Genomic DNA, 27,153 nt, shown 5'->3' with positions numbered 1-27,153 from the left:
AGTAATAAGACTACTGACACAGGTACACCACACTACCACATTACTATAGTGTTACTCCTGTTAGTAATAAGACTACTGACACAGGTACACCACACTACCACATTACTATAGTGTTACTCCTGTTAGTAATAAGACTACTGACACAGGTACACCACACTACCACGTTACTATAGTGTTACTCCTGTTAGTAATAAGACTACTGACACAGGTACACCACACTACCACGTTACTATAGTGTTACTCCTGTTAGTAATAAGACACAGGTACACCACACTACCACATTACTATAGTGTTACTCCTGTTAGTAATAAGACTAATACACCACACTACCACATTACTATAGTGTTACTCCTGTTAGTAATAAGACTACTGACACAGGTACACCACACTACCACATTACTATAGTGTTACTCCTGTTAGTAATAACACAGGTACACCACACTACCACATTACTATAGTGTTACTCCTGTTAGTAATAACACAGGTACACCACACTACCACATTACTATAGTGTTACTCCTGTTAGTAATAACACAGGTACACCACACTACCACATTACTATAGTGTTACTCCTGTTAGTAATAAGACTAATACACCACACTACCACATTACTATAGTGTTACTCCTGTTAGTAATAAGACACAGGTACACCACACTACCACATTACTATAGTGTTACTCCTGTTAGTAATAAGACTACTACACAGGTACACCACACTACCACATTACTATAGTGTTACTCCTGTTAGTAATAAGACACAGGTACACCACACTACCACATTACTATAGTGTTACTCCTGTTAGTAATAAGACTACTACACAGGTACACCACACTACCACATTACTATAGTGTTACTCCTGTTAGTAATAAGACTACTACACAGGTACACCACACTACCACATTACTATAGTGTTACTCCTGTTAGTAATAAGACTACTACACAGGTACACCACACTACCACATTACTATAGTGTTACTCCTGTTAGTAATAAGACTACTGACACCAATATTATTACAGTAACCACTTTTCTAACCTGGAGTCCGTATTGTGGGCACATTACATCATAGCCGAACACGTAAAAAGAAAATGCTAAACCATCTAGAACAGGGGTCTTCCACAGGAGGTCCGGGACCCCTAGGGGGTCCTCAGAGTTGGTACAGGGGGTCCGCCGAATCTTTGTGTGATTTTTTTCATTAACCACTTCAACCAACCATCCCTATTCTGAGGAGAACTTTAGCCAAAAATAGCAGATCTACAATCACGCGAGGCGTTGTGCGCTTGTAGATCTGCTGTTTTCAGCAAAGAGGTTTGGTGTAGAGGGAAAAAAAGAGCAGACTAAGTACAGAGTGAAAGGTCAGGTTTACTAAATATTGACGGTTAAAGTGGTTAAATGTCTTGAAATACACGTTAACATGAATCCAACATGACCGTGTCTGTCAAACTAGTCTATAAAGCTATCTATGAAATCTATGAAGAAAAAAATATATTTTATACAATATATAAAGGGGGTCCCTGCTTTATCGCTCTCTCAGCTAAGGGGTCCTTGGCCTGAAAAAAGTTGAAGGCCCCTGAATACCCGATCTGGGAGCTTGAAAGGGGCTCAACTGGTTAATACAAACACGTTGAGGCGATTTGCACCCTCTGGTGGACAAAATTGCAGTGACACGCTGCCCTTACATACAGCACAACAACAACGGCTATTACTGTAATATACTAACTATACTCAGTCGTGTAAAAAGTGCTCACATTTTTTTACTTAAGTAAAAGGATCAATACTGCAATGTAGAAATACTCTGTTACAAGTAAAAGTCCGAAATTCAGAATCTGGCAGATCTACAAGATCACAATGTGTTGCATCGCGACGCATTGTGAGCTTGTAGATCGGCTATTTTCAAATGGCCGAAATGTATATATATGGGTTGAAGTGGTTAATGTAAGTTTTGTAATGATAATTAAAAAATCTACAAAGTAACTAGTAACTCAAGTTTTCAAATAATTGTAGTGGAGTAAAAGTATAATATTTGCCTCTGAGATGTAATGGGGTAGAAGTAAAAGTACAGCAAATTGGAAATACTCCAGTAAAGTAAAAAATACCTCAATGTTACTTTTAGTACAGTACTTCAGTAAATGTACTTAGTTACTTTACACCACTAATACGTGTCACTATTAGTACTAATGCTGATAATACTAACGAAGATAATGATGATGATAATAATGATTATTAATTGTTATGATGATAATAGTCCTATTACTACTGCTAATAAAGGTTATTCTTGTCCCGTGCAGTCGGTCCACATAGGCAGCCCCCACCTGGAGCCTCCCAAGCCGGACAAACAGTTCCTGATCTCGCCCCCCGCCTCCCCTCCTGTGGGCTGGTCTCAGGCCCAGGACGCCATGCCTGTCATCAACTATGACCTGCTGTGTGCCATCTCTAAGCTGGGACCAGGTAACACACACACACACACACACACACACACACACACACACACACACACACACACACACACACACACACACACACACACACACACACACACACACACACAGTGGTGGGAAAAGTATCAATACGGCATTATTGAAATACTCTGTTACAAGTAAAAGTCAGGAATTCACAATTTACTTGAGTAAAAGTACCAAAGTATTGGTATCAAAATGTACTTAAAAGTACCAAAAGTAGAAGTGCCCATCATGCAGAATGTCCCATTTCACAGGTTTCAAATGTATACAAATCATTTAAAAATAGCAGATCTACAAGCTCACATCGCGATGCTCGCCTCAGCGACTGCGTTTAAGAAGCTTCTGTGCTTTGATTACATTGTCCTAAACCAGTGGTTCTCAAAGTGACCCCAGGGGTCCTTGGGGCTTGGAGGGGGGAGGGGTTCTAGTCGGTCCCCAGCAAAAGTAGTTCATGTAGCACCACAATCATTTTAACCACTTTATCCATTGATATGTTGGCTATTAATTTTTTTGGGGGATCTACAAGCTCTCAGCGCGGCACGAGAGCTTGCACATCTGCTATTTTTAAATACAACATAAATATTTTTGAAAAATATTGAAAATGTTTAGAAACCTTTGAATACATGTTTAAACATACATCTTGTCTTCTGTGGAGAAGATGGCACAAAACATTTTCAGATGGGGGTGGGGTGGGGGGGGGGCGGTCCGCGGCCAAATGCATATCAATTTGGGGGGGTCCTTGCCATAAACTCTATTGTCACATTGCAGGTTTACAGGTTGTAAAACAGTGGGTGAAATTAGATTTTTCGTGCAAAGCTCCATCGTTATTGTTATTTCCATAAGAGAAAGGGAAGAGAAACAAACCAACTCTCCTAAACCCATTAAGACCTGGAACTGTGTCATTTTTAGATTTGAGCTAAAAAGCATTATTTTACACTTTGGGCTATTCAAAAATAGCAGATCTACAAGCTCATAGCGCGGCACCGAGTGCCGCGCTACGAGCTTGTAGATCTGCTATTTTTGAAAAATCGTGAAAATGTGTGCAAATCTTTGAATATATATATTTTTAAAGCGAACATTTTTAACTCAAATATTTGCTTCTGGGGGGTCCCTGGAACAAGATATTTTGATGGGGGTCCGCGGCCAAAAACATATAATTTTGGGGGTCCTTGACATGAAAAAGATTGAGCACCACTGATATAGAAACATACGTTTTTCAGAAAACTGAGATTTAGGAGACATGTAGAATCTTCTCAGGTCTCAATGGGCTAAACCCAGCGACATGTGTGTAATGGCGTGTCTTGTCTGTGCCCCCCCCCCCCCCCCCCCTCCCTCCCCACAGGCGACAAGTACGAGCTGCACACGGCCACCCCCACCACGCCCAGCGTGGTGGTGCACGTGTGCGAGGACACGGCCGCCGGCGGCGACAGCTCGGGCCCGGACGACAGCGACCAGGAGAACAACTCGCCCCGCCCGCCGCGCCCCAAAATCATCCAGACGCGCCGCCCCGACTACACCCCCGACGTCACGCAGTGAGCGGGACGGCTAAAAAAAAACAAAGAAGATTTATTATCGACGGTTTCAGCGGTCTCCGCGGCGGTAACGGCTTTTGGACCCTAATTGATGGAAAGGACGTTTTTTTTTTTGGGACTTGGTAAAAGCACTTATCCCCCTCGGCCCCCCCCCTCCCTCACTCCTCGCCCCCCCACGTCGGTCCAAACACTTGGAGAGGGGGAGCTGTGTGTCGTCCCATAGACGTGCATTTCATAGAAGGAGAAAAGATAGAAAAAAGGGTGAGGGGGTGATTATGGCGAGTCACATTTGCGTTTTTTTTCCCCCCCTCGCATCCAGTTTTTTGGACTCGGATTGGACGGATAACAGAAACGAGTGAATGAGAAGTAAAAGCAGAATGGGGAGGAAAAAGTGGTTGTTTGAATAGCTGATTTTCACATGTTTTTTTTCCATTACATTTTTCTGGTCTTGCTAGGGTGCTATATTTATATCGGTGGGTTATGGAAAGTAGTAGAAAATATGATACAGAGATTTGTCATTTTGTCAGCATTATGGGGGGTTGGGGGGTTCTCCGGATTGTAAACGTTTTTGAATTCAACTTTTGAATCCCCCACCCCCCCCCCCCTCTTTATCTTGTATGAAGATCACTCTTCTTGTCCCCCCGGGGGACAAGAAGCCATTTCCTGTGGGGTAATAGCATCACTTCCTGTTTGTCCCGTATCCCTTCAGCGCAGAATGTCGAGGATTCCTATTTTTTTTCCCCCGATAGCATCTTCATCCTGCTGTCCTGTGCTTTGATTTGATGTCACAATAATACCCCCCTGGTGTGTCTAGTGGTGTCTAGCAGCCATTTTTGACTTTAAATTGATATAGCTTGATAAATTGGGGAAGACAAATGGCGCGAGTCAAACCTCAATTCATGTTTTGACCGTCAAGCCTGCCGGTTTATATGACTCCAGGTGGTCGTTAACCTTTAAAGACCGGGAACGCATCTGTGTGCATTTTAAGATCTCTTTTTAAATCGTGAGAATTTGTGCAAATCTTTGAATATTTTTTTTTTTGTGAAGCGAACATTTGTAACTCAAATCTTTGCTTCTGGGAGTTCCCTGGAACAAAACATTTTGAGATGGGGGTCCGCTGGCCAAATACATATCATTTTGGGTGGTCCTTGAGATGAAAGAGTTTGAGAACCACTGATATAATCGGGGGGGGGGTTTTTTAACAGGATTTAGAAGACATTTGTAGAATCCTCGAAAATGTCAGTTAAAAATGTTTTGATGATTTGCACTAGCCTGGTTCCATACCATAGACCCCGCCCACTTTCTGAGTGGACTGCCTCTTGGTCTCGAGTTGTAAATGCGAACCTAGGACTTCTCCGGTACAAAATGCGTTGTCCAACGAGAGGCGGAGGTGGGCGTGGGGATCCTTTAGGATTGGTTTAGGGAATTTCGAATCCCCTCCCCCTTGTAATCCCCGACACTGGAGCCAATTTCAGACTGAAGCTCCGCGCAGCTTCAGTCTGATAATCAGGCTAGATTTGCACCAGTTTTCCGCGATTTTTCTAAACAATTGCTGAGCTTGTATATCTGCTATTTTTTGAATAGCCAAAGAAATCTAAAAATGACACAGATGCGCTCCAGGTCTTAATGGGTTAAGTTGGAAAGAATGAGTTTAAAACATTGTCTAAAAAGTGGCATTTTCCACTGCAAGGCATTATACCCACAAGAGTGTGTAATATGGTGTCCTAGGCAGTGGCTTGATGTATCCCGGCGTTGTCTCTGTCAGTCAATTTTGATTGCAGTGAAACTATTCTACATAGGTTTATTATGACAATATTAGCACTATACAGAGTTGTTTTAGTTTTTGGTGTAAATTTAGCAAAATCATAATATATGTAAATATTTTTTCCCCCCATTTTATCTGAGCTGTGGTGGGCGTTCCTGCTGCAGTGTCCCTTAATCAGTATAAAAGAAATGCTCCATCTGTAGAAGAATTCCGCCACGGTTTCCTTTTCTTTGAATGTACTGTAGGATTTAACTCGTTATAACCACAGTTTCAGTAAAAACAGGGCTAATGTTTTAGTTTTATCGTGTTTTCAAGGCTACTCACAAGAAAGTATTCAAAGCGAGATTGTAAAATCTATGACTGAGAAAAGGTCAAATCGTTTCTTGGGGCCGAGGGGTAAAAAAAAAAGAGTTGCAAGGCGAGACCTAATTCACTCCGTTAAGTTTGGGTGTTGGCCTGAAATATTTGACAAGCCTAATGTAAAAGCTGATTTTATACTTATTTGCGCGCGGGTGTCATGCACTGAAAATAGCCAATCTACAAAAAATTGCAGACTATACCGAAAATGGCAGATTTACAAGCTCACAACAACGGCGCGCTCTGAGCTCGCAAATCCGCCATCTTCGGTGTGTGTGTGACACTTGCACGCAGCCAAGTAGAACTAGGGCTTAATACTGTAACTATTTGGTAGCTGTACGTATGTATATTGTATTTATACAAGATGTTTGTATCACAGACCACTGTGTTTAAGGGAAACGAGTACTATCACTGTGCATAGAGAGGTACGTATGTGTGCGCACGCGCGTGCGAATGCCCCTGACTGACGCGCGTGCCAGTACTTCAACACCCCTAACCACTGAGAAATGCACCCACGCGGTGGGACTGCCTCCGTGCTTCATTCACATCAGGACTTCAGTAGATTGTCTTTAGCGCTGCCGCAGCATACATCATGGTAATGGAGTTATCGTATGTGTAGCAGCGTTGTCGTGTTGTTGCGACTAATGTTTGTGTTGCTGCCCTCTCGGCATGTCGCTGGCCAAGCTCACGGTCCCGTCACGGGACTGCATGCATGCGTGTGTGTGTGTGTGTGAATTGAAACACGACGACAACAGGTCACCCTGACTTTAATGTTGAATCCATGAAGGAAAACTGTTGTCAATGGGGTTCATTCATCTGGTCAGTTTTATTGCTAGGAGCGAACACGTCTTTTTGTGAGTACTGTACACAAACTTGATCCGTGTCCGGGGATGAAACTCTCAGAATATGTCAAAAACGCCTCCAACCCAGCACCTGCCACGTCCACGTCCTCACTGCCTAGCGAACCAGGACGTGTTGCATGTTCTCTCTCTCTTTCTCTCTCTCCATCCCTCTCCTGTGGCCAGTATTGTCTGTCGTCTCTGCTATGGAAAACTATGACACCCACCACTTGACGCCTGACCCCGTCACGGCCTACGTTAGAGCTCTGAGATGCTCGAGGAAGAAAAAAAAAAAAAAAGAGATATTATTTTCACGGTTCTTTGCTCTATGAGGAGTGTTGTTTTCTTTCCCGAGCGGGCTGGGGGGCGGTCCCTGGGGAGTTGGTGACCCCTCTGTCCTCGGAGCCTGAGGGTTTGTGTCATAGCAGCACTGTGAAAAAAGGCGTGCGCTCACCTATCCACGACTACACGACTGGAGGTTGGCATTGTAGGCTTTAGACAACTTAGCTGTTTTTTCCTTTTTGGTTTTGTTTAGTTTTTTACTCCCGTTATTTGAAGTTCATATATCTGGAACTAATAACCATGAATTTGTCATTAAATAAACTTGACTTGACCATCAACAGATGTGTTCCATGAGTTCTTATTTTCTTAGGGAATGCAATGAAGGCGATGCCCCTGCTTGGACCGGTAGAGTGGCTGTCTGCCAAACAGAAGGTCCCCGTTTCGTGCCCCCCCTCTTTGTGTCGAAGTGTCCCAGGGCTAGCGTTGGGATCCAGGGACGGAGGAACCGAATCGGATCCAACACTGAGGAACCGGAATCGGTTCCATCACATTAGGAACCGTTTCCGGAATTAGGAACCGTTTCCGTTTGCTATACAATTACAATACTGGTAGTTCTCAAACCTTTTAAATTCAAGGACCACCATAACCCTTACGGGTCCATTCGGATCCCTTTGTACACTATCAGAGTTACAGACCTGTAATAGTACATTTGGAACCCCCTATATGAATTGTTAAAGGGATAGTTCACCCCCGAAATGACTTTTTTTTCCCTCCTATCGATTAGTCACCCCATGGAGACTTGAATTCATTATTTAATGACCGCTGCCGGTCATTCAATAATTTGATGACCGGCAGCGGTAGGAGACACAAAAGAGTCTCCCTTGTGTCTCCTACCGGAACCGCTGCCTACCGGTCCGCTAGTCGTCAAATTATTGGCTTAGGAATGGGACAAAAACAAAACAAAATCCATCAATTCAAGTTTCCATGGGGTGACTAATCGATAGAAGTATTTTTTGGGCTGAACTATCCCTTTAAACTAAGGGAACCGGAATCGTTAAAATCCTAAAGGATCCCAACCCTACCCTGAGCAAGACATTTGACCCCTGTGCCCTCATAGCGCCCACTGCTCCCAATAGTTACAGGGTCCCCACGGTCATGAAATTCCTGGAAATATTTTGAAATAAAAATAAAAAAAATCCAGTACTGGAAAGGTTTTGGAATTGATCAAAGGTCCTGGAATTTATCAAGGGTCCTGGAAAAATATTTGGCTATGCATTGTTTTTGGCTATTGATTTTTTTTTTAATACAAAACATTTTCATAAACATATAAACAAAATGTGACATAAGTAGTTTTTCGCCGAACGGGCTGTGTAACACCCATCCGCACTGCCAGCGATGCGACGCGAGCGGCCGATGAAATCTCATTAAAATATGTGTTTTTGAATGAGACCGTCCTGACCTACCGGGAGCGACAACGAACCGTGCAACGACGTCGTCCACCCCTCCTATTTTCGCTCGCAGGGTCTCTATTTGAGCGAGGTTTCGCAGCTGTGTCCCGCCCCCTAACACTTTTTATTGTTTTTTATTTATTGATTAAATACTTTATTAACAGATTTGTAAACAGTACAGAGGTAGGATTTTACAATGGTTGTTAAAAGGATAACACAAAAGAATTTGAATGAAATTGTACTATTCTATATTCTATGCTTTATTTTTGCTACACTGCCTATCTTTGGGCATTGTACATAGGAGTAAGTAACCTCGCATCACCAGTCTTTCCACCTCGGAGGAAAGCCTGGTGGTCGTTACTAAAGACCCATATGATCCGGTCTACTGAAAAAAAAAGAGAAAAGAATCCTGTTTCCGGATTCTGCCCATCCGGTTTTTGCGGTGCCGCTTTGTTTTGGTTCCCCAATCCCTATTAAAATGGAATAGAATTTCCCCGTGGGGATACAGACGCTAAATAGTCTCCGGATAGTGCACACACATTTATATTTAAAAAATAAGCTAAACTATGCCGAATCAAGGATTTTATTAGCACGGACCTATTTTGTGGTGAGACGTGTTTCCGGTTCTGCCCATCCGGCCACTTTTCTTTTTTTTCACTTCCGCTCCCGACCGGATCATATACCCGAAAAGGAATGATGCCCAGGCTAAGGAGTAAGAGACACATTATTGCGCTGAACGATTGTTATATAGGCCTGGAAATTGGGCTAAATATTCTGGAAAAGTTTTGGAAAAGTTTTGGAAATTCATTGCTAAAAATGTGTGGGGACCCTGTAGTTAGGATTGCTTAAATGCAGATGACAGTACAGTGACAAAAATACCCCAAAGGAGGTGGGCTCCATAGTATGTATTCATTCTGTATTCGAAGGGTGTTCGCTTTCAACCGATAAACCCCATGTTTCCCACAGGATGTTAGTGTTTAAGTCACTCACTGCTGAATGTTAACCACATGAACCCTAGCGTCCCTATTCTGGGGGGGGGGGACATTCGGCGAAAATAGCAGATCTACAAGCTCACAAAGAGCTGCTATTTTCAGTGACGAGTTGGTGGTGTTATGGGGGGAAAGCGGGTCCATTTGGACAGTTATACAGTAGGGTCCATTTGGTTTCATTTTGCTCTCAAGAGTCAAACATCGATCGTTTGCCTGTTATCTCTCCTATTGGTACCAACATCAATACAGCATGGAATTGTGGATAAAATCTCATCCAACGACAACAAAATACTCTAGGTTTTGGGTCTGAGTCTAAATCTCATCAAACGGTGGTCTGCGGCTCAAATGCCGAATAAATAATGCACCTGAAAAGAGTTGAAAACCACTGATCTAGTTTTGTTGTCACAACCGTGATAGGTTGAGTGTGCATGTTTAAAATGTTTCATGACGTCCACAGGACTCTGATTATGAATAGCCAGAGGTACAGATGATTGAGCTGTGAGTTCATTATAATATGTAATACTGTGTAATGTTATCGTTTAATAAACACTGTATTCTATGAATATATTTACAGAATTATATGCAGCTCCGAAGTGTACCCTAATAATGCAGCAATTTAGGATAGCGTTAGGTTCCATTACAGTCAACTATAGTGATGCTTGCTGAATCATACAGGTCATATCCCAAGGCAAATTCAAAACATTTTAACCAGAAAGAAATAGGTTAATTAGCCCTTGTATTGTTATGATTCTTAGTCCCAAAAATCATAAAACTTTTCCTACACAAATGTTAGCTATGCATTACAACTTAAGCACTTAAACCCTATTTACACTTCGACAAAATTAGTTTAACACGTTGGGTTGTCAGCTTGTAGATCTTTTATTTTACTGCTATATTCATTATGGTGACATTAGACGAGAAAAATACAGTACATTTATAAGAATTATGTTCATTATGGTGTTGTCAAACTTTAAAAACTGGTCACCACTGACCAGGAGTGCAAAAACACCTTATTTACAAGTACCAGTAACAAAATGAAATGTAAAAAAAACTAAAATTACAAGGACTGAACCACCTTTTTTTCCCTCAAACTATCCCAACGCAAACAGCTCATCCGTTTAAATTGGAACAGAATTATTTCTCATATTTCAAAAAGGAGAGATTTTACATGTTTCCCTAACTATGCATTTAGTATCACCAGACAGAATAGAATACCTGTTCTATAGAGTTGGACTTTGTTATTTTTCTGTTCCTGGCCTCCATTCTCAAAACTAGGTCAAGCAATCCAATCACACATTTTCCACAATGTTTTATTTCACCGCTAGTGGGGCAGAGCAATGACAATGTTATTGTAAGATATCCATTTAAAACAGATAAAAAGACAAAACGTGAGCTTGTTTGCCAAGATACTGTATTACTTGAGCCTAAAAAAATACTATATATTTACAGTACATAGTACATAAAGTTAGAAAACTTGTCAGGTGAGGTAGCAAATGTTGGCAAATGTGGAGTGTTCTACATAACCAGATAAGCCATTATTGAACCCTTGACCTTAGCGTGAGACATCTATGCAAACAAAAAAAGATTAATTATTTTCAGGAGCAGCCTCCCGTGTTTTCTTTCAAGACATTCAGTTCTTGTAAAAAGCACTTCTCACCCAAACCCTGTGTTTTTTTGTACAAAAAAAAAAGTTTTCAAACCTCACAAAAATAAAAGTGATTTGACCAACAGTCTTGGGAGGTAGCAAAACATTCATCATGGAAGCGCAGCCAACTTCCTGAACGCACAGCGCTTTCCTCCCAGAGCGACCAATGAGAGTTCTTCCTCGTCTCTGGAGGGGCGTGTCTTAGTCCTCAGGAAAACGGCCACAGATACCTGGAAAAACAGAATCCACTGGTGAGAATCGTTGATAACTCCAGATGAACAGCCAATAACAATGTTTAGCAAAACTAATATTACAACTACAGACTGCCAATTTTGATTAACCCATTATGACCTGAGGCTGATTCTACAAATGCCTTTTTTAAATCAGTCGTTTTCCTTGCAAACTTCTGCCGCGGACCCCCAAATTTAAATGTATTTGGCCGCGGAAACCCCCCCCCCCATCTGAAAATGTTTTGATCCAGGGACCCCCAGAAGATGTGTTAAAAAAATGCTAAATTATTAAAAGTTTTGCAAACACTTTCAAGATTTTTCCAAAAATGTCTTCAATTCAAAAATAGCAGATGTACGTGACGCGCTGAGAGCTTGCAGATCTGCTATTTTTGAATAGCCAACGCTAAAATCTAAAATGACACGGACCCTTTCCCTGTTTTAATGGGTTGAAAACCATGTAAACACCTTGACATTTCACTTCCTTTGAATGGGGTGTTATAAGCTTTTGATAATCCATTCAGTAAGAGAATAATTTAGCATCTAATTAGCCATGCAAACACTCCAATCTACAAGGTCAATGTGGTCATTAACCCTTTTGTGATGGTCAGGAGACGATGTGGAGGTGGTGCAACAGCTGGCCAAATAATCATTATTTGGTCAGCTGTTGTTTCACCATTACATTATAGAAAAGAACTCGCAGAAACTCCCACAAGCCCCTGCAGCACGACACCCATTTCATGACAAATGCTGCGTGACAACTAACGCCACATAAGACCGAAGCGTGTTGCTAGAAACACATCAGCAGCAAACCCTTTGGCAAAGCGCACCTGATATTCACTCCCCTTTCGTGCAAGAGAGGGGCGTTTGTTTTGCAGTACTGTAGTAGTTAGATGCGCATTAAAGTCAACTTTTCAATGCAAATGAAAGATTGATATTAGACTCAAGACTAAACGTCTACCCAGCGATTCATTATTTGAGCACCCGGACCACAGTTCTGCTCCATGCCGTTTTGTCCGGGCGTTTTTGAAGCATCCACACCTTGGTGTAGTCACCCACTAGAGAAACCTTTGCATGTCAAGTTGAAAAGGCCGTGGCTTTTCCAAAACGCAATCCGCACCGTCTTTCCTTCCTCACCTCTCTCTCTGTGCGCCTCCTCCCTCCTCAGTCGTCCTTCTTGTTCTGCAGCTCGTCGAACAGCGTTTGCGTCTGCTCTGCCAGTAGCCTCTTCTGGTCCTGTTCTTTCTTCAGGGCCGCCTCGATCTTCTTGCCCTGGTAGATCTTCACCGCGGCGAAGCCCAGACACAGGATCAGTGTCTTCAGGGCCAGGATGTACAGGAGCATGGGGACATTGTCCAGAGCCTAAAGATACACACACATTAAATTAATATATACATACACAGTACACACACTTTTTAGGGTCAAACTAGGCTACAGCTGTTACAAATGCTTTCTTTTCTTCCAATGGGAAATTCACACATCATTTCCACATAAAGATCTCATACAGTTTGCAGTGAGAAACTGTTTGGGAAGCAGCACAATAGTGGAGCGCTGAGATTCTTTAACCACAAAAATAATGTAAATTCAGTCTTGACCCTGAGACACACAGGCTATACACCAACAAAGACTAGCTTTATTCCAAGAAACGTGTCCTGTCGAGAGCTGCGTCAACTGACAAGAATAAACATATCTTCAAACGGAGAATGCCATTTGCGGCGTTATTTTTATCAGCCGACACTGAAAACAGACACAGCCTTGAATGAGAGACCAACTCTACTACTGTATAACTGTACTGAGAAGTGACCTCACACCAGGCTGTCACTAATAGGTTTTCCATTCACAACCTGAAGAAATGGAGAGGAGCATTATGTCCTCTGCAGAGAACACTCCAGAAGCTCTCAGAACACTATAGTAGAATGTTACAGTACGTTGAAAGGGAGAGAGAGGGGAGGGGGTCGATGTCTCTCTCCCCATGTGCTGCTAGTGGAGCCTCCTTTTCTAGAAGAATCTATGACAGCTGTTGAGATGGTAGCGTGAAGTGTGGGTGTCAGAGACTTGTGCTCATGTCACTCACATTGTACTTTTTTATCAACTTACACCAAAGTTAAATGCAATTATATCTGATAAGTTACATTTTGTATATTGTATGTTATCTTATCTTGTATGTATGTTATACATATTTGTACAGTCCTCACTATTTGCTGCTGTATTCTATATATTGAGGACAGGTCTTCCTCTTAATTCTCCATTAACAGACCCAATCCTAACCTTTTGCAGCATTCAGTCAACACCATAGAAATTGGTTTGATACAAATAATCATGATAGTTGAATCATGAATGGCATTGGTAGTCTTAAATCTATAGGTTAGTAGTTATCGAGGTGGGGGACAGCTTTGGGGTCCTTTGAGGGGGTTACAGGGGGTCCCCAGAAAAATTAGGAACAGTTTCACAATTTCAGCAGCCCAAAAGTTAAACCCAATATGAGAATGTAAGAGAATGAAGATTACAGATTTCTCTCTCTCTCTAATGAAGTCCCCACCTATACAATATAGAGAGACAGTTGTAGAATGGAATCTATAACAACAAAAATGTTCTCTTATGGGGGTCCCTGGCAAATACTTTCAAATGGGGGTCAGCAGCCTAATATTTACTTATTTCGGAGTCCTGGTGAACACCACTGATGCTATGCATAATAATCACTAAGTAAGAATGAACAGTCCGACAACAACGTGAGATATGTTAAATTTAGCAGTAAAAACTTTGGGTTGATTATAAGTAAATGATAAAGTAAATTATGTATGTGTAACAACAATCATGTATGTTCAACACATGCAAACTTCAGATGGGCCTTCACCTTCATTGAGGAGAGAAGTGTACAACAATCTAGCCCTGAAACATGACTGTCATACCATGACAGTCATGGCGCTACTTGTTCCTGTTTTTTGAAATTTCTACATTTACAACCAGCACATCTACATAAACGTTCCGATTTAAAATATAAAGTGCTGACCCCACGGCCATGGATGTAAAAAGTTAAAACGCACCAGTCTAAGTACCCGTATCTTCCGTATTGTTCAATAAAAAGCATTTTACTCCTATCGGCGGCCATTTTTTTTCATAGTTATAATGTATCAGAGTGCAGTACACCTCCCAACCGATAGGGTCGCGTACTTGAAAGCATATGGAGAAAATTCAGAGAAAGTGGCCACCGATCAGATTAAAATGCTTTGTATTGAACAACACGGAGGATCCGGGTACTTAGACCTAGGCGTTTTAACTTGCTACATCCGTGGCCGTGGGGTAAGCACTTTACATTTGAAATCTGAACCTGTATGTAGATGTACGGGTTGTAAATGTAGACATTTCAAAAACCAGGAACAAGTAGCGCCACGACGCTTGTGACAGACAAGCGTCATGTTGAACCATGGCTAACAACAATCCCAGACTCCAGTAAGAAGACAAAACAGCTATGAAACGAACACAACTAAAACAGAAATGCATGCAGTCAACAGTCCAATCTATGTTGAATTCACTCAGCCGTTAATTTACCTTCCAGTTGATCATAGTTGCGATGTTAAGGACGTCCTGCAGCTATTAGGGCAGAGAGGAGAGCAGACAGACCATAGACAGACACACTGAGGAAAGTCAGGAAACAACCGTGAACGTGCTTCAAAAGGAGGCGGAACCTAACAGAATGGACCAATAGCGGTGCGCGTTTCGGTCAGACGCGTCGCTATTATTGTCTACCGTCCCATCGCCCGGAGGGCCAGCCCGTCGCAGTCGCGCTGTGATTGGCCAATTCGTTGTCAGGCAACATTGTCTACTCACAGAGCATTTTCATGATACAGGCTCTCCAATTCATTTTCATTATGCCAAACCTGGTCTTGTAGCTTCCCTGGTACAGCATTTTTTTTTTACTATTTGACATGACCATAATAGGATTTTAAAGTGGCTGGGAAGCGATGCTTTATTTTGTACCACCTCAAAACAGACAAGGCCTCATTGCCCCCTTCTTCTGATCTTTGGTGCCCTCCAGTGGGGAAACACTGGTATGGGTCGGGACAGTGAGATGCACAGCAGAAGGCAGCAGATGTAACGATGTAACGCTTGTAGGTTCTGGATTACATGGTCCATGCCAGTGTTGTCATGTCCGCTTATTATAAGCGACTTTGAGCTTGTTCTTTCTGTAAAGTCGCTTGTTAATATTGGTACTTTTGTACTTTTACTCAAGTCAATTTTGATTACCAGACGTTTACTTCATTACTTGTAACAGTGTTACATTGCAGTATTGATACTTAAGTAAAACATTTAGTTTGACTTGGTTCCACAGATAAAATGTGTGTTGCGAGGCGTTGTGAGCTTGTAGATCAGCTATTTTCAAAATTGTGCTTATTTCTTATATTATTTGACAATTTGGCCAGTGTTTGACCAGTGTTTATGGTATAGTTTGTTGATTACCTTTGATGCAGTAGGCCTAATGGTCTTTTTTTTATTATTATTAACATTTTTTTAGGTATTGAAGATTCTTAAAAGTCCTTAAATTGTCATTTTACTGTTATCTGGGGACCCCCCCAAAATTGTGTGGGGACCCACAAGAACAACTGAACTAAGGCTTCTTAGTTCAGTGCAGGGTCAGTAGGTTAATATATTGAAACACTGCAGTACACATATTTTCTACCTCGATTGTTTACAGGATCTAGCCTACATACTGCTGCAAAGGAATGATGATGACGCAACATGGACAGCTATCAGGGAGCGTTATACATGGCACAGCTCAACCTTGAGTGTATTGTTGCCTTTATAGCACAATATTTATGATTCGTGTCAAGACAACAATGATACAAGTTTATTAGAAAAGTTTATTCCACAAAGAAAAAAAATTCCATCATTCCTTTCCTTTTCTCGAGCAGTGGTTCCCAAACTGAGGGTCCAGGACCCCCATGGGGGTCCCTAAATTATTTTGGGGGGTCCTCAGATGATTAGCTTAAATGTGCTTAAAATGTGCTTAATTTAGCTTAACACATTGTTTTCTCACTCAACAGTAAACAAACCAACACACAGTTTAAGTGGTACACAGGGTAACACATTTCTGAAGTTACAATTCAATGACTTTTAAGACCTTTTCAATACCAAATTGGCTAAATTGTCAAATATTACGTAAGAAAGAGGCAAACATTGTGAAAATAGACGATCTGCAAGCTCACAACGAGGCATTGTGAGCGTGTAGATCGGCTATTTTCACAATATTTATCTGTAGAACCGAGTCAAACTAAATGTAATGCCTACAATTCCAAGTGCTTGTCAGGGTGGGGGTCCTTAGTTCAAATATGATTATTTGGGGGGCCTGAAACGTTTGGGAACCCTTGTTCTAGAGCATCCCGCCAGCATCCAGCAAGTGGGATAAACTGTTGTTCAATCCATTTGGGGGTAAAGTACATTACAGAATAACACAATGCATTACAGTACAGTTCAATATAATACATTACAGTGCAGTACAGTACTCAATTTACATAATTATCTTCATTCTTAATGCGGGGAATTGGGCTACTTGAGACAAGCTTTCCCACTCTCATCCATCTATGATGAATAGTTCAGAGGTGATGTATGACAATGCGTTTGAATATTTGGCATTGACCTTGACCAGTGTTACCATGTCTGCTTATTATAAGCGACTTTGGGCTTGTTTTGTTCTGTAAAGTTGCTTGTAAATGTAGTTTTTTGGGCTTGTTTCTAAAGTGTAGTTGCTTATTTGGGCTTGTTTCTAAAGTGTAGTTGTTTATTTGGGCTTGTTTCTAAAGTGTAGTTGCTTATTTGGACTTGTTTCTAAAGTGTAGTTGCTTATTTGGGCTTGTTTCTAAAGTGTAGTTGCTTATTTGGGCTTGTTTCTAAAGTGTAGTTGTTTATTTGGGCTTGTTTCTAAAGTGTAGTTGCTTATTTGGGCTTGTTTCTAAAGTGTAGTTGCTTATTTGGGCTTGTTTCTAAAGTGTAGTTGCTTATTTGGGCTTGTTTCTAAAGTGTAGTTGTTTATTTGGGCTTGTTTCTAAAGTGTAGTTGCTTATTTGGGCTTGTTTCTAAAGTGTAGTTGCTTATTTGGGCTTGTTTCTAAAGTGTAGTTGTTTATTTGGGCTTGTTTCTAAAGTGTAGTTGCTTATTTGGGCTTGTTTCTAAAGTGTAGTTGCTTATTTGGGCTTGCTTCCTAATGTTGTTTAAAACAGAGGTTCTCAAACATTTTCATGTCAAGGACCCCCTCCGCGGACGGACCCCCTTTTGTGCTAGGGACCCCCATACAAGATCTTTACAATGTTTAAAAAAAGATTCCAAATGTTTCACTAGTTCTTCAAGATTTCTTTTGAAAATAGCAGATCCACAAGCTCACAACGTGTCGCGATGCGACGCGTTGCAAGTTGGCAACACTGACCTTGACCTTTGACCACCAGTTTGCACCATGTGCCAGATATTTGGGATCTAATGCAGGGGTCTTCAACAGGACTGGGGAGAACTTTAGCCAAAAATAACCGATCTACAAGCTCACAACGCCTCGCGCTGCGAGGCGTTGTGAGCTTGTAGATCGGCTATTTTTGGCAAAGAGGTGTAGGTGTAGAGGGAAAAAAGAGCAGACCAAGTAAACAAAAAAAGTTTCATCTTAAACACAATTGTGTACAATATAGAGGGGGTCCCTGCTTCATCTCTCTCTCAGCTAGGGGGTCCTTGGCCTGAAAACGTTGAAGACCCCTGATCTAATGCATCATTGTTTCATGGTGTTGTGATTTGACTATGATTCTGTACACAGCAGACAGAGTGACATTATACTCAAAACTCAAAACTCAAAACTCATTGCAAAAATCAATTAACATTATACAATTAGGTACAATAAAATATATGATGTATTGTATTGTGTAGTTGTCTATGTAAATCTTCCCTTGTCTTTATTGGCAGAGAATAAAAACACGGTATGATATCATGAATGCATGCTCAACCCCCAGAGGACAGCATAACAAAGCCACTGGCACATAATGACATCAATATTTACTATTCCACTGATGAGATAAATCATTGATGTGTTTTTAAGGCAGTTAATAATGGAGTTAAGGACCAGATCAGAAGGGGATATTCTAAATGACACCTTTGGTGCCCCTGACCAACATGTAAAATTAAAACTTTCCTCAAAAAACACTTCACTGACGGGCTGCTCTGAGTTTCAAGAGTAGATTTAACTACTGTCATCATTGTCTCTGCCAGGCCGAAAGCATGGCTGAGACTATGTTTTGCACCCTGTCTGTCTGCCCATCCGTCTGTCCATCCGTGTGTGTGGACAGCTAATCTCCGGCACCATTGGCTTGATGGCAGCAAAACTGTGCACACACACTACCTGGATGCCAGAGCAGAACCTCTGCCCCACATTTATCACATGTCACACACATTTGACATTCATATTCCATCCTGATTGGTTAAGATTGACATCTAAAGTTTGCAGGAGAGACCCGTTTTGAACAAAATGCCACAAATCATGAACACAGCGTCCGATTGCGATGAAACTTTGCACGCACATTCGCACTATGTTGAGGAACAAATGCCACCCTTTTAACATTGCCATATTATAGCCCTAATTCTTTGCAAAATTAAATAAATTATATTACTCCTACAAATTGTGTCCAAACATCACACAATTTCTTTCCGGTACACATTATCTCTATAGTCAAGTGATCAAGCCGGATCCGTCTGATATCATATATTCCATCCTGATTGGCGAATTCCAAACATTGCTGGCCCACAATAACCTACCTGACCTGGCGGAGACCTGCGCTCCGAGGAGCACTTTTTCTAGTTCATCTTGTGTGTCTGAAGTTGCCTCTTCTCCCAATCCTAATTATCATTCAGTGCAAGGATTATATTTCAATCGAAGGGTTTACCCATAGGCGGCTTATGAGAAAATGGGCATTCTGACATTCATTCTGACCTGGCCACAGGCTCGTATAGCTGGTCCCCCCACACTGACTGGTAGGCCTACACTGACTTGCAGCTAATGGCACAAATAACTACCGTTACCTCTATACGTCAACAGGACCGACTGTGTACATACACACAATTAACTGAAAAAGCATATTAACTAATGCATAATTTATCTTATTTGTCTTATGATAAAAATAGCTGATCTGCAAGCTCACAGCACCTCATGCGTGCAACACGTTGTGACCTTGTAGATCAGCTACTTTTGATGTGCTGTAAATCAGGCTTAATACACACTAAACACTCACTTGGTATCATGATGGTTTGTTTCTTGTGACAGATCTGCAAAATGCATGTTTATAGGCTATTGCTTCAGTTTTCAATGGGACTTTTGGGCCTCTGTTGATATGATTGACTGAGCCCATTGACAAGAAATGTAAATGTAATAACCATGACAATTCACACAAGTCTCTGGCTTAGGGGCCCCTGAGTAAGCATAATACTGTGAAGTACAGTATGGTACAGTATAGTATTTATTTTTGCCATGCATATAGTATGATACTTTCTTGGCACCATCTGTTTCCTGTCTCTACCAGACTACTGAATAAAGCGGAATACTTTAGCAAACAAACTTTACAAGCAAACCTTCTTGTTATTGTGTTCCTGCTCTAAAACAAGCTCTGCTGTCAATGAGTGAAGTCTCCTCTGACTGTGTCCCTGGACGACCCATTTACAAATGACCATTTAATATTCAAATCATTTCGGAGGTTTCTCATCTGTAGTTTACACTTGAGTAAATGTACTTAGTTACTTTACACCACTGAAGGATATGGACCCCTGGAAATAGAATTGTTTACATTGACCAATGCAGCAGCCATTGGCATGAAGTATAGAGTGTTAATATTACTTCCTCCAGGTGTTTCTGATTATACTAATAAGGCTCTGTTGCACAATAGCAGCACCTTTGTACTTTTACTCAAGTACATTTTGAATTCCGAACTTTTACTTCATAAAGAATTTGAGTACTTTTTCCTCCACTGGTAACAAGTGCAACAACTGAGTGTACTTGTGCAATAATACAGCACTTGAAATATGTAAATATGTATCTAACCAGAGCCAAACAGTTATTTAACATTCAATTACATTATGTTTCTTCTGTGACACGGGCAATGTTATTGTATTTGGTGTTTCTTTCTCATTTATTGTTTACTATTACTACTATTACTATTTACTCTAAATCATCGGTTCTCAAAGTGGGGTCCGGGGACCCCCAGGGGTCCTTGAGGGAGTTCCAGGGGGTCCCCAGCTAAATGATGGATAGTAGGAACCAAATGGACCCTTATGGGTCTTGTAACTCTGAGAGTGTACAAATGGATTTGGTTCCATTTGTACACTCTCAGAGTTAAATTAACATTGATTTTTACAATATAAATTGCGGTCCCAGAGTGAGAAATGGCATTAAATGGGGGTCCGTAGCCTAATGCATGTCAAACTGGGGGTCCTTGTAATTAAAATGGTTGAGAATCACTGCCAGAGCCTCCTCTTATGGGGGTCCCTGTGGCATATCTTTTCAAATGGGGGTCTGCGGGCTAATAGGTGTTGGGGGTCCTTGACATGAAAAAGTTTGAGAACCACCTGCTCTAAATTATACTCTTCTGTGTTAAATCATAAAATGAATACAATATTCTCAGCTGCCTGTTGCCCATATCACCACTAGGTGGCGGCACATGCCCATCGTTTGGTCCTAAACTTGTCATGACCTCCTCTAGTCTAAAGCAGCAGAGACAGAGTCAATGGTTCATGATGGTGATCAACGACAACATATCGATGAAAACAGTCATCCAAAGAAAAGACAACAGACGCATGAAGGAAGAGGAGAGTTGCAGCAGAGCAGCATTCTGCAGGTATTGGGAGAAGTTAAAACCCGTAGAGTTATATGGACGCTAAATGGGGTTTTAACAATATATTATGTTTGACGAAAATGGCAGTTAAATCCAAGCTTATGTGATTGCTATGAGCTTGTAGATGATAGGCTCGTTTCACTTTCAATGAAGAGGGGGGTATCATGTCAATTTAAAAAAAAAAATCATGTTTAAAATAGCCAAAGTTTAAATAGGGCTGGAGTGGTTAATGTATGTTTTGTAATAATAATCCAAATCTACAAAGTAACTAAAGTCCAATATTTGCCTCTGAGATGCAGTGAAGTAGAAGTAAAAGTATTGGAAAATGGAAATACTCCAGTAAAGTAAAAAATACCTCACAATTGTGCTTAAGTACAGTACTTGAGTAAAAGTTACTTTACACCACTGAAGGATATAGACCCCTGGGGACCCTAGTTAATTAAGTACAGTGTTTGAGTGGTTAATTGCAGTGATTGTCCTCTGTTCATTTCCATTTGCAGCAGCTATACTTATTGTATATGGTAACACATTGAAATACAGGTGTTTACATTGACCATTGCAGCAGCCATGGCATGAAGTAGGATGTTACTTCCTCCAGGTGTTACTGATTATACTAATAAGGCTCTGTTGTACAATAAAAGAAGTAGGCTACTCACATTTTTTACTTAAAGGCATACTAGGTAACGTTTTCAACAAAACTAAAGTTAAATTGTATATCTTTTGTGAGTGGCAAAAGTTTCACAACACCCACTCCATGAATTTCACCCCCGGAAGCCTTTTATTTATATATTTTCTATTGAACGTGGACTGGGGGGACTTTCCCGGGGAAATGACGTCATCTGGCCGGAAAACGGAGGTGGAAATGCACTGGTTTCCTGTTTGGCCAGGAACTACCGCAACGGTTTCCTGTTTGGCCAGGAACTATCGCGCTAATTTCAAAAAGGAACCTCACGCTGATTTTAAGAGAATGTAGGATTAGAAGATCGACAAAGAACAGAAAAAGAAAGCACAGCTCATGGTAACTAATGCTCCACTGGCTAAGAGAAACGATCCGTAGATAGTATAAAACAATTAAAAGATCGCTTTTTGAAACGCTTCCGGCTTCCGGTGAAAACGAATGGAATTCTGGGTAATCGAGGACTATGGAAATTGTATGCAGTGACGGTAGTGACCAGCAGAGGTTGCTAAAAATCGTTAGTTGTGAATTTGCATTGTACAACTTTAAGTAAAAGTATCAATACTGCAATGCAGAAATACTCTGTTACAAGTCTGGTATTCAGTATTTACTTGAGTAAAAGTACAAAAGTATTGGCATCAAAATGTACTCAAAGTGCCAAAAGTAGAAAGCGCTCATTATGCAGAAATCTTCCATTTCATGTTTTCAAAATGTATACAATCTTTTGAAAATAGCAGATCTACAAGCTCACAACACGTCGCATCGTGACGCATTGTGAGCTTGTAGGTCTGCTATTTTCAAACAGCTGAAGTCTACATAGGGCTGAAGTGGTTAATTTCAACTGAATCAGTTGACATATTTAAAAGAAATCTTAAGACACACCTGTTTAGTAGGGCTGTAGTCGAGACCACCTAAAGCGAGTCCAAGTCAGTACCAAGTCCGAGGGGGGGCGAGTCCGAGTCAAGACCGAGTCCGAGAGGCCAGGGAGGGGGTCGAGTCCGAGTCAAGACCGAGTCCGACGGGAGGCGAGACCGAGTCGAGGCCGAGACCGACCGGAGGCGAGACCGAGTCGAGACCGAGACCAGATTTTTTTTTTTTTTTTTTTTTTTTTATAGAAAATGTTCAAATCAGCCTCATGGTGGCGCTATGACAGGCCACAGGAAACTTTGCACACTCCCTAGAGGCCAAGGAAAAACCCTTGCCCTGCATTTTTCACATCTGCCTGTTAGAGCGCCACCAGGAGGCTGACTTTTGTAAAACAAATTTGTTGCTATTACTCCTTCAGATTCTATCCAAAAATCACGCAAATCAGTACACAGTATCTCTATAGTCATGTGATCAAGACGGATGTGTCCGATATTTCATATTGCATCCTAATTTGCTAACATTAGCTTCCAAAGTTTGCAGGATAGATCAAAATGCCTCAAATCATGAACGCAGCATGCGATTTCCGTGAAATTTTCCACACACATTCCCACTAGAGAGGAAGAAATGCCGCCCTTTTCACATTGGCCTGTTATAGTGCCACCAGGAAGCAACAATAACCTACCTGACCTGGCGGAGACCTGTGCTCCGAGGAGCACTTTTTCTAGTTTTGTTTTGTTTTTATTTTGACATTTAAAAAATTCTTTGCATCTTTTAATGAATGGCAGAGCAATTAGCTATTTAGTTATTTTTACTGAATTAATTACATCTCAATGGTAAACCTAGACCAAACAACAATGACCAAATTGACCAATGAGCCATTATCATCAGATTCATTACACATTAATGTTCCTTACAGACAGAACAATGAAAACTACTCCCCTTTAATGACAAGGAGCCATCATTACATAGCTCATCGATATGTGCTACTTTAATGACTGAATTACATGTGAATGGTAAAGTTATTGACCAACCAAGTCTCACACCCCAGCAATGAATCAGTGTTTCAAACACTGGTGAGACATTTGATTTAAACGCACTGTCATTCAATATGCGTTTGCATCTTCAGTTTTAAAATATGTAAACGTCATAATAACAGGCTACAGTAGTTATATATATATTTTTTTAAAAGCAGATCTACAAGCTCACAATGCGTCCCATGACGCATTGTGACCAGGCCTGGAATTTCATCATTTTAGGCCAGGGGCAAGGCCACTTGGCCTTTTGTCATTTTCTAGGGCACAATGGCCAAATGCCAGGGCATTTCTTTTAAAGTCCACGGACATAATGAATTTAATTTGAAGGTTAAGGATGATTTTATTTTAATATAGTAAAAGAATAGTATAACTATCTGTGTAATATAACCCATATTGGCAAATGACCAATATTTGTACTAAGTTATATTGGTCTCAATATTTGTCACATTCAGCCCTGGACTTCACTGACTGAAGTAGGGGTCATATGAATCACATTAGATTCACAGATTTTATGTATTTTCCCCACAAATTATTTTCATTCAAATTAAATGTGATTGAACTTGCACTAACAATGACTTTAGTTGATTTTGCACTATTTAAAATATAATATTTCTTAATTATTAATAATTGAAGCTTGTAGATTGGCTATTTTCACCAGTTTTTAAATAATAATAAAAAAAAGGAACATACAAGGTTTCCACCCAACAGCGACGGTTCTGTATCAGTACATGAGTCAGTTTTAGCATATTTCATTCTAATTGGCTACGATGACTGCCTATGAATTTCATGGCCTGGGTAGGTAAACCTGGCCTGGCGGAGATATGCCCTGTTGCGCACAGCAGAACAACAGGTGAAGGCAATGAACTTAAACAAGGACTGTACTGCACAGCAAAAATTGCTCAAACTATGTCAAACTGTCACATAGCTGAAATAAACTTTCCATTTAGATCATTGTTGACAAACAAACAGAACATGGATGTTGTTTGCAAAATGATTATTTATTTCTTGTCTACTACTTTTGTGTGATATTGATAGCCTATAACTTTGAATTTGTTTGCAGTTCATTTCTATTGCTTACTGGATATTAAGACTAATAATTTTGGGATTTCGCTGTATTTTGTCAAATGTATTAATCTATATTTTTCTGTTGATCAAGCCTCGGGTTTTGTGACACGCGCTGTCAGCCACTTGCACACGCGCTGTCAGCCACTGGCAATCAATAATGTGCGCAAGGAAACCTTACTGAAAGCCGTCTCTAATCATCTTTAGAGAATCTCGTTTATTAAAACAACCACAGGCTACACAGTGAACACACAATAAATAAATAAATAAACACCTGGAAAGCTTGCGCTGTTAATGGAAATAATTTAAAAATAATATAAACTAGAGGGACATGGCAGAGTGTGTTCTGCTGCTGCTGCGCTGTCAACCACGAGATGATGCGCTCCAAGACAGCTGTCCATAAGCGCCAGACAGCTCTCTTAGAATGTTAATGTGAATAGGCTCCTCATAATATGGGTATAATAAAATTATTTCATTGCATTGTAGTGACTTGGTCTTGGACTCGAGTGGACTCGGTGGGGGCAGAGTCCCGAGTCCCTTAGTCCGAGTCCGAGTCAAGACCGAGTGAAATTATGGGCGAGACCGAGACAAGACCGAGTCAAATTATGGCCGAGACCGAGACAAGACCGAGTAAATCAAAAAGCGGTCTCGAGACCGGTCTCGAGACCGAGACCGGTCTCGAGTACTACAGCCCTACTGTTTAGTATTGCTTTTACCTAGGTTTCTGCATCATTCTAGCTTTACATATATATATATATATATATATATATATTTCTTTCTTGGTTTGTTTTTTATTGTTTTGTTTTTCCTATTTTATTACTTTTAAATGTTTTTATTTTCTATTTTGTTGTTATCCTCTGTTTTTTTCTTTATTTTTAAAACTATTCTGTGAAGCAACATGAACTGCACTTGATGTATGAAACGTGCTAAATAAATAAACTTTGATTGATTGATAAAAGATATTTTTGAAAATAGCAGATCTACAAGCTCACAACGTGTCGCATTGCGACGCGTTGTGAGCTTGTTGAATCGGCTATTTTCAAATAGCCACTGTAGGTTAAAGTTGTTAAAGTGATCTTTTTGCTATATTCATTCATTTTGCCGGGGACCCCCTGGAACTTTCTCAAGGAAGGACCCCCTGGGGGTCCCCGGACCCCACTTTTGAGAACTCACTGCTTCAGTGTCATTCATGTCATCATCTTCATCATCATCCACAGAGCCTGATGCTGTCGCTCATCTGTGGTTGTCTTGACAACAAAGCAGCCAATCGCAGCGCGGGGGCCCCTGCAGGCTATGGGATCCAGCATCCACCGTAATAGCTTCAGCCAAAAGAAAGTTCTGTCAAAGTCAAGACTTTGATGGAAGACGGACACAAAAAGGTGACACACACACACACACACACACACACACACACAGTTGTGTGTGTGTTTGTCTGTTGTCTCTCTCTCTGTCTGTCTCTATTTCTCTCTCTCGCATGTCAATAGGCTCTATGGACCGCAACCATATTGGAAATAAATTGGGCCTCTTCCTTACTTCCTTTGATTTATTGAACACTTTATTAACAGTTTGCAAAAAAAAGCACAGAATGTACAGTTCCATACAAAAGGATGCTAAAAGGAGAAACCCAAGAAAGCCTTCACGGCTTGTTTCCATTGGGGTCCTGTGTATTCAATTCATCGAAACATTTAAAGACGAACAACAATGTACACCTTCACAATAATAACGCCTTCACAGGTGTTACCAATGATATTAATGAAGGCTCTGTTCCATTCTGGTCAAACAGAGTCTGGGGACAGGGTGCTGATATTGTCATTATTGTGCATGTTGGTTCACTATGGAAACACCAGACAGTGGGTCTCAAAGTGTGGCCCAGGGACCCTCATGGGCCCCTTACGGGTGTGTAAACTTTGAGACTCTTTAGTTATAGGGTTCCTTGAAATTTGGTTTGAGAGCCAATGTCCTACACTAAAATGGAACGGGAGCCTTAATTAGTAACACAGGTAGCGCCTGTGGAGGAAGTAAGGAAGAGGCCCAATTTCTTTCCAATATGGCTGCTGAGCATTGAGCCTATTAAGTGCGTGTGCATACTGTATATTGTCCACCAGATGGCGATAAATGTATATT

The 27,153-nt window shown here is 41.0% G+C and overlaps 1 protein-coding gene and 1 long non-coding RNA gene across 4 annotated transcripts in view; one reads left to right on the top strand and one right to left on the bottom strand.

The window, feature by feature from the left end:
* The window catches only part of LOC308080278 (calcipressin-1-like), a 42,595-nt gene extending 35,024 nt beyond the window's left edge, over positions 1-7,571 (top strand). For 2 of the 3 annotated variants that reach the window (XM_080422074.1, XM_080422075.1), the window contains 2 exons: positions 2,288-2,447; positions 3,801-7,571. In XM_080422074.1, coding sequence (XP_080278200.1) covers positions 2,288-2,447; positions 3,801-3,994 — 354 coding nt within the window. In that variant the 3' untranslated portion in view covers positions 3,995-7,571. The remainder of the gene's footprint in view (positions 1-2,287; positions 2,448-3,800) is intronic. The other variant, XR_013932679.1, reaches the window with a different exon arrangement.
* The window catches only part of LOC308080286, a 408,660-nt gene that overhangs the window by 181,356 nt on the left and 200,151 nt on the right, over positions 1-27,153 (bottom strand). The window lies entirely within an intron of this gene.

This window comes from Gymnoscopelus braueri (genome assembly GCF_963280865.1).
Source record: "Gymnoscopelus braueri genome assembly, chromosome: 24".
Lineage (NCBI taxonomy): Eukaryota > Metazoa > Chordata > Actinopteri > Myctophiformes > Myctophidae > Gymnoscopelus > Gymnoscopelus braueri.
This window is presented reverse-complemented; position numbering and strand designations above follow the sequence as displayed.